Source organism: Bidens hawaiensis, unplaced genomic scaffold, assembly GCF_021521415.1.
Source record: "Bidens hawaiensis isolate Kalapana, Puna unplaced genomic scaffold, B.hawaiensis_p1.1 tig00001032_1, whole genome shotgun sequence".
Taxonomy (NCBI): domain Eukaryota; kingdom Viridiplantae; phylum Streptophyta; class Magnoliopsida; order Asterales; family Asteraceae; genus Bidens; species Bidens hawaiensis.
The window spans coordinates 53,495-68,642 of record NW_027491060.1 but is presented as its reverse complement, the minus strand read 5'-3'; the positions used below and the strand labels follow the sequence as shown (position 1 = coordinate 68,642).

Sequence of the window (15,148 nt, the reverse complement as noted above, 5' to 3'; positions counted from 1 at the left end):
GAAATTATAATTGTGTGATTAAATCTGAGAAAAACATCTTAAACATAAATTTATTTTTTTCTCCTTTTGTTTTTACAGTGGATTTATTGATTTTTTTATCTTTAAGTTATTTTGATTTATGTAAAGGTATCGATATAATTTAACAAAGACTAGGGTTCAAGCCTCATAAATGACAAATAAGGGTAAAGAATAAAAATTAAATTTAAAAATACATAAAAAGAAAATATTAGTTAAAAGTGGTCATTATTATAGTTTAGTGATTAATATTAATCGAAGAGAGAATATAACTTTATGTCTTTATGTACGTTATTTTAATACCTATCGATTTATTATTTAAATTTTTAAATCTCAAAATTATATATTTATGTTACTTTAATATCGATTCATTTTTTTTTAAATATTTAAAAATTAAAAATTAAACGGTTCACTTGATTTTTTTGCAATTCTCACTATGGCTTATACGAGAATTAGTTTTATGCAATTCTCACTATGGCTTATACGAGAAGTCCTTTTTTGTAATTCTCACTATGGCTTATAGTGAGAAGTCGTTTTTTTTTTGCAATTCTCACTATCGTATGATTTCTCTCCTTAGTATCATATAAAACATGTAACAAATGAAATCTATTGAGTTCTATACTGTAACCAACCAAAGTATGAACGTATATTTAGGATATTATAACTTTACCACTAAAGCAAAAATTATAAAGCATGTATCATATCTATATATAGCGAACGGCCAACTGTATAGTAGGCGTAACAAGCAAGACTAATTTATTACACACATGTAAATATAAACATCCTATTATTTATATATTAAAATAGGCACCACAACTATACCATTCCCTATTATATGACATATCACATGATCATCTTGCACCATATATTTGATGATCACCTCTATATAGATATATACTATATATATATATATATATATATATATATTAATTTATATTAAGTATATATATATATATGTTTTGTGACATAAGCCATGACCAACTTGAAACCAATCTTTCCCAATGACCACCGATTAAACCATTAATGGATGATTCATCTCAATGCCAATTGTATCATTGAATGTAGACGCACCGATCCCAGGGTCCATCGCTTGGGACTCATAGTCCATGGTTGATGCCGCCTCGGTCCACAAACCCGAATCGTCGAATTCAGGTAAATTAGCCTTCAAGTTCCCATTTGATGATTGACCACATTTCTGGTCAACATAATTTTCTCCATTAAACTCATGGTAGTTCCCGAAGGCATACCGATTATTAATATCGGGGACATCGGGTACCATTGTGGTCTCCACTTTGATGTTTCGTTGTTGCTGTTGTTGTTGCTGGTGCATGTAAATTTGCACCTGGCGTTGAAACTCCTGTTGCTTCTTAAATTGCTCAACCGCACGGCGATACCTCGCCTCATTCGCCGCCTCCATGACAGCTGGAGGCGGTGGAGGGGCGTTGGCGGCCTCCTCAGGGAGATTAATATGGGCGTTTGGCCCATAAAGCCTCCTGGCAGCCGCGTCATAGGCTATAGCCGCTTCACGGGCGGAACTAAATGTTCCAAGCCAGACGCGGCTGCCACGGTTGGGCTCGCGGATCTCGGACACCCATTTGCCCCAAGTCCGCTGGCGGACGCCTTTGTAGGTGCAAGCTGCGTTCTCCGGACCACCTTTGCCTCTCATGCATCCTTTTCTTGAACTCGGTTGAGTCGACTTCGGGTCTTGTTTTCTCCGGCTGCTGGAACCACCATTGTTTCCGGCGTTGGTTGTAGAGTTCAACATGCTGTTAATGTTGTGAGAAATGAGAAGGAAAGCAGGTGAATTTATAGGGGCAAAAGTGGAGTGCTGGATACGTGTTTGTGTGTGTGAACGTGTCTTTGTGGTACGACTGTGACATGGCAAATTTTGGCAATGACACGTGTGCTTAGGGTTTTGACATGTTTTTGATGATTGCTACTTTCTATATCCGGAGGAAAGAGAAAGCAACTTACATGCAATGTTAGAAAATATGATAAGTAATAATTTTTTTGTATATAAATTTTTCAATATTATACATCATTATCATTACTCTCATTAAAAATGTTTATATTTTATTTTTTGTTTGTCCTACTACAAATAACCACTTTCAAAATTTATTAGACAATTTCTAGGTTTTCTCTTAAACACACACCACTAACATTAATAAACAATATTAATAGACCTAATTTTTAATAACATTATTATCATTTGTTAATTAACAAAAAATATAATCATTCAATCTATTTTAAACTTTATGTTTTTCAAACCACGGAGGGGGTTTGATTTAAACGTACACTATGTTGTCATCATGTTAGATCGAATACTGATAATTTAATAATTTTTAACGTAAGAAACATACAAATTACTAAATAATTTATGTTAAAAACTTTAAACTACTCAATAGTTTTCTATAGAGTAATTATTCTTTATTTTATTGTAACATCTCGAAATTTCTAAGTAATATTTAATATATTATTTTGTCGGGTGAAATAAACGAGTTAGTGGAACAGCATAATATGAAGACTTAGTAGGATAATTAGATGGGTTTGGATATGGACCAAAAGGAAATATGGACCTTCGGTCCATGGGCTTGAGGGAGTATAAATACCCCCTTAAACCCCAATCCTTTCCATTCCATCCATTTATCCATATCTCTACACACACCCAAAACACACACACCACATACACCGCCGGCGGCCGAGGAGATGAACGAACAAGATCCGAGAGAGGGTGAGCGATTAGTTGTGATTAAACAAGTTAAACGAGATCCAAACAAGCTCAAAAAGGTATGATTCTTGATCTTTGAAGTTTAAAGATCCAAGCTTTATAGTGTATAAACGACCGAAAACGGTTGGGGAACGTAGTGGGTGATGTTGAACCATAACAAGGGTGTTAAAATCGCCAAAATGCTTGATAGAAACCAAACAGCGGCTGGACTGGGCAACTTCGCTGCGAACTGGGCAACTTCGCCTTCAAAGCGATAACTTCGCCTTCAAAGCGATAACTTCGCCTGAGGCCAAGTTCGCCTAACTGATAACTTCACTTACGGCCAAGTTCGCCTAACTGATAACTTCGCCTAAAGCTAAGTTCGCCTGATGGCAACTTCGCCTAAAGCTAAGTTCGCCTGATGGCAACTTCGCCTAAAGCTAAGTTCGCCTGATGACAACTTCGCCTAAGGTTTAACTTCGCCTAAAGTCAAGTTCGATTAGAAAATAGATTAAAAACGATAAGTAAAAGTAAGCTAATACTAGGCCACCAGATTAAATCAGGAGAGTATTGATACGTGTAACTTATACAGTCAGCCGAGCTCAGTTAAAGAAGGGATTTACAACTATCGGAGGAAGAAGCAGAGTTCAGGTGAGTTTCTAGCCCCATTCCTTGTTATGTTTTCGGGGCTGTGTGCATACTCGATGTGAAGTGTGAATACACTTACCTTAAGTGGTAAGTGTATGCTATAGATGTTATACGAGGTATATGTTTTATAATGCTTGTCGGTACGTGAACGATATTCGGATATTGCACGTATCGCCAAGGATAGTAAATTCCAAGTGGTTGATAGCGTGTATGAATGTTATGATGTGACTTGTTCATTACGTAAATACTGAACTGATATGAAGTGTGATATAGGTAGAGTGTGTTAGAAGTGGCAAGAGTCTAAGGGTGTTAGTGGCATAACGTGAGCGCGTGATAGGGAAAGCCTGTACGTGCCATCGTTATTACGTGGGTATGAATGCTATGATGTGACTTGCTTATTATGTAAATGATATGAAGCATGTTGTAGATAAGTAGAGGTAGAGCGTGTTAGAAGTGGCAAGAGTGTAGTAAGAGTGTTAGTGGCATGACGATAGTACGTGGTAGGGTAAGCCTATACGTGACTACGTCATTAAAGTGGCAAAGTGGCATAACGTTATACATTATTAAAGTGGCAAAGTGGCATAACGTTTTACGTTATTAAAGTGGCAAAGTGGCATAACGTTTTACGTTATTAAAGTAGCAAAGTGGCATAACGTTATACGTTATTAAAGTGGCAAAGTGGCATAACATTATACGTTATTAAAGTGGCAAAGTGGCATAACGTTTTACGTTATTAAAGTGGCATAACGTTATACGTTATTAAAGTGGCAAAGTGGCATAACGTTATACGTTATTAAAGTGGCAAAGTGGCAAGGTGGTAGGGGTAAATAAGAGGCTAAGTGGTAAGATAAGCAGGTTAGATGTGAAAGTGTGAATACACTTACCTTAAGTGGTAAGTGTATAGATGTTATACAAGTAGCTATTATGTAATGCTTGTCGGTACGTGAACGATCTTCGGATATTGCACGTATCTCCAAGGATAGTGATTGTCAAGTGGTTGTTATGTAAGGCCCCGAACCCGGTGACCCTACTTTAGCGTCGGATTTACTCATAAACACAGTTCTTCAAATCAGAGTTTATTAAAACTTTTCGCGGAATATAAAACATCAATCATTTGTTACAAAACATTAAATCTTTTCTTTGATACCATAACACAAAACTTTATATTTAAAACATCTTTACTTCTTTCTTCAGATGCCAGCCGTTCAATCCATGCCGTGTGTCATCCTCATGCTAACTCTATAATCAGCTCACCTGCGTGCATACTAAAAGTCAGCTACGCTGAGTGAGTTCTAGTTAATCGAACGCCATACAATACATACACATACATACATATCCGTAGATACATATCCATACTTCACTAGTTACCCTTCTGTTCTACATACATACTTGCTACCATACATACATACATATCTACAATCACTAACCTCAGTCTACCGAGAGTACGTTCATAGTTCACCGTCTATACCTGTACTCAAGGTCGTGAACACGTACAAGGTTCGCAGTCCTTACCTATGTTCACCATTTATGGTACGTACAAGGATCGCGGTCCTTCCCTATACCATAGTACATCCACAACACGTACAAGGTTCGCAGTCCTTCCCTATGTTGCAACCTAATTCATAGCACGTACGAGGTTCGCAGTCCTCCCCTATGCTACAAAATCAGCACGTATAAGGTTCACAGTCCTTTCCTATGCTGAAATACATCCACAACACGTACAAGGTTCGCAGTCCTTCCCTATGTTGCAACCTAATTCATAGCACGTACGAGGTTCGCAGTCCTCCCCTATGCTACAAAATCAGCACGTATAAGGTTCACAGTCCTTTCCTATGCTGACGCCTATCTACATTACGTATAAGGTTCGCAGTCCTTATCTACGTTTACATATATCATCTACTTCACGTATAAGGCTCGCAGTCCTTAACTACGCCATTACCAGCCGAGTCTATGTCCGACAGAAGCTAGAGGGATTTGCCATCCTAACTTACTATGTCGAACGTAGAACTCACATGCCATTCGTGTACCTATATACACATACTTACATTATAACATAAGAACACTTTAGGCATTCTTTACCTCATTCATTTAACAACCATAACCCTTGTCGTTACGTGCAATATCCGAAGATCGTTCACGCCCCGACAAGTATTCATTTGAAATATTCATACATCTTCGATATATAATATTCGTACCTTTATTTTTTAACCTGACAGTACGCGCAATATCCGAAGATCGTTCGCGTACCGACAAACAATCATTCACATCTATCACACATATCACATATGACATACACTTATCACTTAGGATAAATGTATTAACAACACATCGAGTATGCACACAGCCCCGAAAACATAACAAGGAATGGGGCTAGAAACTCACCTGAACACGGTTACGTTCACCGTTAATCGTAATCCCTTTCTTCAGCTGTGCACGGCTGACTGTATAACAAGTACACGTATCAAACAACTATCACTACTCATATCATCTTTCCAGTCTTAACTACTACCCAAAACGAACGGGGGTCCGGGGGCAGCGCCCCTGGCAGCGGGGTCTAGGGGCGGCAGCCCCAAGCAGGGTCCAAGGGGCAGAGCCCCTGGCTGGGGTCGAGCTGCCAAGTCAGCTTGGAAAAATTTTATTTACATTAACTGTCTTAACACATTTTCCATTAGGTTTTTAATTTATTTTCTAAGCGAACTTAACTTTAGGCGAAGTTAAACCTTAGGCGAACTTAGCTTTAGCGAAGTTAAACCTTAGGCGAACTTAGCTTTAGGCGAAGTTAAACCATAGGCGAACTTAGCTTTAGGCGAAGTTAAACCTTAGGCGAACTTATCTTTAGGCGAAGTTAAACCTTAGGCGAACTTAGCTTTAGGCGAAGTTAAACCTTAGGCGAACTTAGCTTTAGGCGAAGTTAAACCTTAGGCGAACTTAGCTTTAGGCGAAGTTCATCAGGCGAACTTATCTTGCAGGCGAAGTTCATTAGGCGAACTTAGCTTGCAGGCGAAGTTGTCGTCTGCAGGTTCTGTTCGCTCTTAAATCCTTCGTTCCTTAACCAAATAACTCGATTTAGGTACTCATGGAATCGTCTGACCAGCGCCTACAAACCCCAACTATCAAATCGACCTAACATCGATGTTTAGAGGGTGCGATTTAGGCATATAGGTTACGGGTCCTTTTTATCAATCGATTAACCCATCAAATCATAACCATTTTCAGTAAGTTTAGCTTTGTTGGATTCGTTTTTACCATACAAACTCAGATCTACCATTTCTCAAATCAAACCGAACCTATACGAACGATTTCTAACCATAAACGTACCTTGAACGAGTCAAACTTACGAACACGAGCTGGTCTTGTTGCTTTGGTTCGTCACGACGATCCAGCACCAACTAACGTTTACTCTCTCTCGAATCCTGCTCGTTTATGGTGTGTGTGTTTTTGAATGTGTAGAGATTAGAATGGAAAGAGATGAGGTTTAGGTTTTATGGTGGTTTAGGGGATATTTATATCCCTTAAAGCCCATGGACCTAAGGCCCATTCTCATTTAACCCATCTCAATTAATCTAACACTAGCCCGACTCATACCAACTCCTACTCAATTATTTATTTCCCGAACCCGAGTCAACTTTCCCTCTATTATTAAGTAATATAATTAATATCATTTTGGAAATTCGGGATGTTACATGTTAGTGTGTATGTATTCTATGATGTGACTTGCTTATTATGTAAATATTGTATTGATATAAAGTGTGCTGTAGACAAGTAGGGGTAGATTGTGATAGAAGTGGCAGAGTCTAGTAAGAGTGTGGTTGACACCACTCACCACCGCAGCCCCACCACCACCAGCACCACCACCACAGCCCCACCACCACAGCCCCACACCACAGCCCTTTCTTCAACCACAGCCCACCACCACCGGCTGCCGCCACCAAATCCCCTTCTTCAACCACAGTACACAAGAAATTAAAAAGATTCAAATTTTTGAAACATAAGATATAGAAAAAGGAGGCTCAGATCTGTCATCACTGCCTCTTTGGAGATTTTGTGGTGGTGGTTGTGGTGGCGATGATGATGATAATCAGAAGCCACCTGCGACCACCGCCGATTTCCACCACCACTGTCACCCACCTGCGACCACAATCACCCGACCATCTGAAAACCCTAACCTACCACGAACCACCACTTGAAACCCTAATCTCCGTTCACCCGTACCACCTGCAACCTACAACCGGTTACCATCTCTGTGTTCACCACTGCGAACGGCGGAGACGGGGTGGTGGTTGCAGACTTGGAGACGAGGTGGCGGTTGCAGACTTGGAGACGAGGTGGCGGCCGGAGACGATGTGGTGGCCGGAGACGAGGTGGTGACATGCTATGAGGAGGCTGCTGAGAAATGGTTTTCTCTTTGTTTTAAAGAGAAATTGAATTTTCTAGTTTTAGAGAAATAGAAAGAGAAATAGAAATGAAAAGTGGAAAACAAACAAAAGAAATATTTCTAATTCCATTTCTCCCCAATCAAATCCCTCTACCAAACACCCCCTTATAACTTTACCATTAAAGTAAATATTATAAAGCATGCATTGCATCTATATAAAGTGAACAACCAACTATATAATAGGCGTAACAAGCGAGACTAATTTATTACACATGTAAATATGATGGAAGAAACCGAAGATATGTTGAAATAATTTGAGTAGGGAAGAAATTATAATTGTGTGATTAAATCTGAGAAAAACATCTTAAACATAAATTTATTTTTTTCTCCTTTTGTTTTTACAGTGGATTTATTGATTTTTTTATCTTTAAGTTATTTTGATTTATGTAAAGGTATCGATATAATTTAACAAAGACTAGGGTTCAAGCCTCATAAATGACAAATAAGGGTAAAGAATAAAAATTAAATTTAAAAATACATAAAAAGAAAATATTAGTTAAAAGTGGTCATTATTATAGTTTAGTGATTAATATTAATCGAAGAGAGAATATAACTTTATGTCTTTATGTACGTTATTTTAATACCTATCGATTTATTATTTAAATTTTTAAATCTCAAAATTATATATTTATGTTACTTTAATATCGATTCATTTTTTTTTAAATATTTAAAAATTAAAAATTAAACGGTTCACTTGATTTTTTTGCAATTCTCACTATGGCTTATACGAGAATTAGTTTTATGCAATTCTCACTATGGCTTATACGAGAAGTCCTTTTTTGTAATTCTCACTATGGCTTATAGTGAGAAGTCGTTTTTTTTTTGCAATTCTCACTATCGTATGATTTCTCTCCTTAGTATCATATAAAACATGTAACAAATGAAATCTATTGAGTTCTATACTGTAACCAACCAAAGTATGAACGTATATTTAGGATATTATAACTTTACCACTAAAGCAAAAATTATAAAGCATGTATCATATCTATATATAGCGAACGGCCAACTGTATAGTAGGCGTAACAAGCAAGACTAATTTATTACACACATGTAAATATAAACATCCTATTATTTATATATTAAAATAGGCACCACAACTATACCATTCCCTATTATATGACATATCACATGATCATCTTGCACCATATATTTGATGATCACCTCTATATAGATATATACTATATATATATATATATATATATATATTAATTTATATTAAGTATATATATATATATGTTTTGTGACATAAGCCATGACCAACTTGAAACCAATCTTTCCCAATGACCACCGATTAAACCATTAATGGATGATTCATCTCAATGCCAATTGTATCATTGAATGTAGACGCACCGATCCCAGGGTCCATCGCTTGGGACTCATAGTCCATGGTTGATGCCGCCTCGGTCCACAAACCCGAATCGTCGAATTCAGGTAAATTAGCCTTCAAGTTCCCATTTGATGATTGACCACATTTCTGGTCAACATAATTTTCTCCATTAAACTCATGGTAGTTCCCGAAGGCATACCGATTATTAATATCGGGGACATCGGGTACCATTGTGGTCTCCACTTTGATGTTTCGTTGTTGCTGTTGTTGTTGCTGGTGCATGTAAATTTGCACCTGGCGTTGAAACTCCTGTTGCTTCTTAAATTGCTCAACCGCACGGCGATACCTCGCCTCATTCGCCGCCTCCGTGACAGCTGGAGGCGGTGGAGGGGCGTTGGCGGCCTCCTCAGGGAGATTAATATGGGCGTTTGGCCCATAAAGCCTCCTGGCAGCCGCGTCATAGGCTATAGCCGCTTCACGGGCGGAACTAAATGTTCCAAGCCAGACGCGGCTGCCACAGTTGGGCTCGCGGATCTCGGACACCCATTTGCCCCAAGTCCGCTGGCGGACGCCTTTGTAGGTGCAAGCTGCGTTCTCCGGACCACCTTTGCCTCTCATGCATCCTTTTCTTGAACTCGGTTGAGTCGACTTCGGGTCTTGTTTTCTCCGGCTGCTGGAACCACCATTGTTTCCGGCGTTGGTTGTAGAGTTCAACATGCTGTTAATGTTGTGAGAAATGAGAAGGAAAGCAGGTGAATTTATAGGGGCAAAAGTGGAGTGCTGGATACGTGTTTGTGTGTGTGAACGTGTCTTTGTGGTAAGACTGTGACATGGCAAATTTTGGCAATGACACGTGTGCTTAGGGTTTTGGACATGTTTTTGATGATTGCTGCTTTCTATATCGGGAGGAAAGAGAAAGCAACTTACATGCAATGTTAGAAAATATGATAAGTAATATTTTTTTTGTATATAAATTTTTCAATATTATACATCATTATCATTAGTCTCATTAAAAATGTTTATATTTTATTTTTTGTTTGTTCTACTACAAATAACCACTTTCAAAATTTATTAGACAATTTCTAGGTTTTCTCTTAAACACACACCACTGACATTAATAAACAATATTAATAGACCTAATTTTTAATAACATTATTATCATTTGTTAATTAACAAAAAATGTAATCATTCAATCTATTTTAAACTTTATGTTTTTCAAACCACGGAGGGGGTTTGATTTAAACGTACACTATGTTGTCATCATGTTAGATCGAATACTGATAATTTAATAATTTTTAACGTAAGAAACATACAAATTACTAAAGAATTTATGTTAAAAACTTTAAACTACTCAATAGTTTTCTATAGAGTAATTATTCTTTATTTTATTGTAACATCTCGAAATTTCTAAGTAATATTTAATATATTATTTTGTCGGGTGAAATAAACGAGTTAGTGGAACAGCATAATATGAAGACTTAGTAGGATAATTAGATGGGTTTGGATATGGACCAAAAGGAAATATGGACCTTCGGTCCATGGGCTTGAGGGAGTATAAATACCCCCTTAAACCCCAATCCTTTCCATTCCATCCATTTATCCATATCTCTACACACACCCAAAACACACACACCACATACACCGCCGGCGGCCGAGGAGATGAACGAACAAGATCCGAGAGAGGGTGAGCGATTAGTTGTGATTAAACAAGTTAAACGAGATCCAAACAAGCTCAAAAAGGTATGATTCTTGATCTTTGAAGTTTAAAGATCCAAGCTTTATAGTGTATAAACGACCGAAAACGGTTGGGGAACGTAGTGGGTGATGTTGAACCATAACAAGGGTGTTAAAATCGCCAAAATGCTTGATAGAAACCAAACAGCGGCTGGACTGGGCAATTTCGCTGCGAACTGGGCAACTTCGCCTTCAAAGCGATAACTTCGCCTTCAAAGCGATAACTTCGACTGAGGCCAAGTTCGCCTAATTGATAACTTCACTTGCGGCCAAGTTCGCCTAACTGATAACTTCGCCTAAAGCTAAGTTCGCCTGATGGCAACTTCGCCTAAAGCTAAGTTCGCCTGATGGCAACTTCGCCTAAAGCTAAGTTCGCCTGATGACAACTTCGCCAAAGGTTTAACTTCGCCTAAAGTCAAGTTCGATTAGAAAATAGATTAAAAACGATAAGTAAAAGTAAGCTAATACTAGGCCACCAGATTAAATCAGGAGAGTATTGATACGTGTAACTTATACAGTCAGCCGAGCTCAGTTAAAGAAGGGATTTACAACTATCGGAGGAAGAAGCAGAGTTCAGGTGAGTTTCTAGCCCCATTCCTTGTTATGTTTTCGGGGCTGTGTGCATACTCGATGTGAAGTGTGAATACACTTACCTTAAGTGGTAAGTGTATGCTATAGATGTTATACGAGGTATATGTTTTATAATGCTTGTCGGTACGTGAACGATCTTCGGATATTGCACGTATCGCCAAGGATAGTAAATTCCAAGTGGTTGATAGCGTGTATGAATGTTATGATGTGACTTGTTCATTACGTAAATACTGAACTGATATGAAGTGTGATATAGGTAGGTAGAGGTAGAGTGTGTTAGAAGTGGCAAGAGTCTAAGGGTGTTAGTGGCATAACGTGAGCGCGTGATAGGGAAAGCCTGTACGTGCCATCGTTATTACGTGGGTATGAATGCTATGATGTGACTTGCTTATTATGTAAATGATATGAAGCATGTTGTAGATAAGTAGAGGTAGAGCGTGTTAGAAGTGGCAAGAGTGTAGTAAGAGTGTTAGTGGCATGACGATAGTACGTGGTAGGGTAAGCCTATACGTGACTACGTCATTAAAGTGGCAAAGTGGCATAACGTTATACATTATTAAAGTGGCAAAGTGGCATAACGTTTTACGTTATTAAAGTGGCAAAGTGGCATAACGTTTTACGTTATTAAAGTAGCAAAGTGGCATAACGTTATACGTTATTAAAGTGGCAAAGTGGCATAACATTATACGTTATTAAAGTGGCAAAGTGGCATAACGTTTTACGTTATTAAAGTGGCATAACGTTATACGTTATTAAAGTGGCAAAGTGGCATAACGTTATACGTTATTAAAGTGGCAAAGTGGCAAGGTGGTAGGGGTAAATAAGAGGCTAAGTGGTAAGATAAGCAGGTTAGATGTGAAAGTGTGTGACAATCGTCAATTTCAGGTTAACCTCGTTAACTCAACTCCGTAAATTCGAACTTTAAGATCGTTGAATCTATAACGCACACTTCATTACATTTAAACTAGGGTTTAAATGACGCTTAACACTTACTACATGGGTAGTCTTTCGGGATTTGCACCGAAACGCAAACGAGTTGACGCAAACGATTGATAAATAAACGACAAACGTAAAAACAATAATTATATGATTATTATGTGTTAGGATTATGTGCTATGTGATAATACTATGGTCATGTTAACTTATTGTCCAAGTATGATGGAATGTTCTAGAAAAACAACACTTGGAAAGAAGAGGGACTAGAATGTAACTTGATTATTTATAAATATAACTTAAACACTAAACCCTAACTATTTTCCCTAACCCTACAACTTCCGATCGGAAGTCTCTTGTTCCCTCTCCACGGCTGCCGTCCACAAAGATCACACACACACACATCAATCAAGAGATTAATCCAAGAACTAGGTGCTAGGAAGGTATACTTGATCATCCCTTACCTCCTTGTTGTGTAATTTTGATGTTTAATGGGTTGTATGTAAACCCTAAGTAGGCCGATTATATGTATGTATGTGATCAATATGATTCTCGTTAGTTGCATAATAGATTGATAACTAGATTGATGTTGTTGCATGATTCATTGTTGTCTTTGATTTGGATTAGATCACAAACCCTAATCTTGTATGTATGGTGTGATTGATATGCATGGATAGTAGTTATAGTGTCTAGAGGGTTATATGGATGCATGATAGTTCATAGGTTGTGATTATGTTGAGTTTTGATGTGAACAGATTCTGGACAGAATGTATATACGATGTTTAACTGACTGTAACGAAGTGTAAACGTGAAAATTGATTGAGATTGTGGGTACTGCAGTAAACTAGGTTGAGTCTAGTTTCTATGAAGTATAAATTCGTAATTTTTGGATAAGTGGAAGTATACTTTTATGATTTTACAAAAACGTGATGCAAAGCTGAGCTGTTAGACCTGCTGTTAGGTTATGTTGTAAATGTTATATCTCATGAACCACGAGACCAATTGGGTTGGTTCCACTTCTGGAAGTTGACTCACTGAGTTAGGAACCAAACCCAAGTGGTCTTGCATTTATTGGATTTTTCGTTTAACGGGAATTGCAAATAACATTCTGATGTGCATGAATCTGACTGATACAAGTTAGCTGTAATGTTTTGATCATTATGAACAATCTATATGGAATAAAAATAAGATAAAAGATGTTCTGGAAACCTAAGATATGTATGCTCCTGTGGTAATTTTTGGTGAATTAATTGAGACGTTATAATGGGTAAACTAGTGCAATCTTTCAAGTAGAAATTCTGTCATAACGAAACTAGCTGCTGAGTTGTATAGGAATGCATGAAATATGATAGTTTTTATATAATTGTTGTATTTTGACCAAAATACCCTTGCGGGGAATAGTTGCTAGTTGATTGCCATGAATTGACCAAATTGCCCTTATGGGGAATAATGGTTAGTTAGTCTTTGTTTGTTGACCAAAATGCCCTTACGGGAATAATTGCTAATAAGTATGTTATTAATACGTGACACGAAAGTAATTGCTCACTCATGTATCGTATCACAATTGTACTTGTTCAAGTCACACACGATTCACAAACGAAACACGAAACATGTTACGTGCGTAGGTATTATGTGCCGAGTCTAGAGACTCGTTAAATGTTCCGCTGCTTAGAAAATTTCCTTGTTATTTTAGAACGCTAGAGAGTTTTCTACGACGCGCATCACTTGGTGATCTAGATCGGATATTCTTCGCAAACAGTGAGTTCACTTACCCCACTCTTAAACTGTTTTCAAACGTTTTTCACTTGGGGGAGATAACATACTCCGATAAACATATTTTCTGAGATAAACGCATATGAAAGATTTTGTTATAAATTATATATCACTTGTAAAGGCTAAGCGGCATACATAACATTTGAAGTCCCACACATCGGACCGGTTAATATTTGGAATAGCGAGTCACTTTTGGGTAGTACTACTGGGTTTGACAAACCCCACCCGACGCTAAGCTCAACTGGAGGTTGAGTGGGTGTAAATTTTGGCTAACACTTACCATGGTCTGGAGGACCTGGTGACGGGCACTTGATAAACAGTCAGCTTCGGTCGCGAACCACTTAGCGATACTTGTTGTATAGATTAGCTACCTATCGATATATAATTTGACATAACACTATCTGGTAATGCAAAACACTTAAACGCTGTAACGTGGTTACACACTTAAACGCTGTAACGTGGTTACACACTCAAACGCTGTAACGTGGTTACACACTCAAACGTCGTAACAGGGGTTACGCAACATTTAAACGTCGTAACGAGGTTACGCAAAACGCTAAACGATTTATCTTATTTTACTTGTGAACTCACCAACCTTGTGTTGACACTTTTAGTATGTTATTCTCAGGTAGCCGAGGCGGGCGCGCGGTTTAGGAGCATGCATTAATTGAAAACATCTTTACTCTGCAAACTTAATTTTAACATTTACATTTGGTTTTAAGTCGTCCTGCGTGACGCAACTTTTGAATTAAGGTTTTACGCTTCCGCACTTACTTTCATTTAAACGTTTTTCTTTGGTTTGGTTATAACTAATGATTCCGATCCTGCCAGTTCACACCCTCTGACGGTAAAACTCCGTTAGTGGATTTTGAGGGTGTGACAGATTGGTATCAGAGCCATTGTTTATAGCGAACTAGAAAGCTGCATGCATACTAGACTATAACCGCGACGACCCATTAGTTATAATGATACGCACTGCATAGGT

General features: G+C 38.0%; 2 protein-coding genes across 2 annotated transcripts; both read right to left on the bottom strand.

Annotated features, from left to right (window-relative positions):
* Positions 1 to 983: 983 nt before the first annotated feature.
* On the bottom strand, positions 984 to 2,013 carry LOC143552664 (uncharacterized). Its single transcript, XM_077042824.1, has one exon. It carries the CDS (start codon positions 1,778 to 1,780, stop codon positions 1,028 to 1,030), a length of 753 nt encoding a protein of 250 aa, XP_076898939.1. The 5' UTR covers positions 1,781 to 2,013; the 3' UTR covers positions 984 to 1,027.
* A 7,038-nt stretch (positions 2,014 to 9,051) lies between these two features.
* On the bottom strand, positions 9,052 to 9,984 carry LOC143552654 (uncharacterized). The gene has a single exon (XM_077042815.1). It carries the CDS (start codon positions 9,847 to 9,849, stop codon positions 9,097 to 9,099), a length of 753 nt encoding a protein of 250 aa, XP_076898930.1. The 5' UTR covers positions 9,850 to 9,984; the 3' UTR covers positions 9,052 to 9,096.
* Positions 9,985 to 15,148: the final 5,164 nt, after the last annotated feature.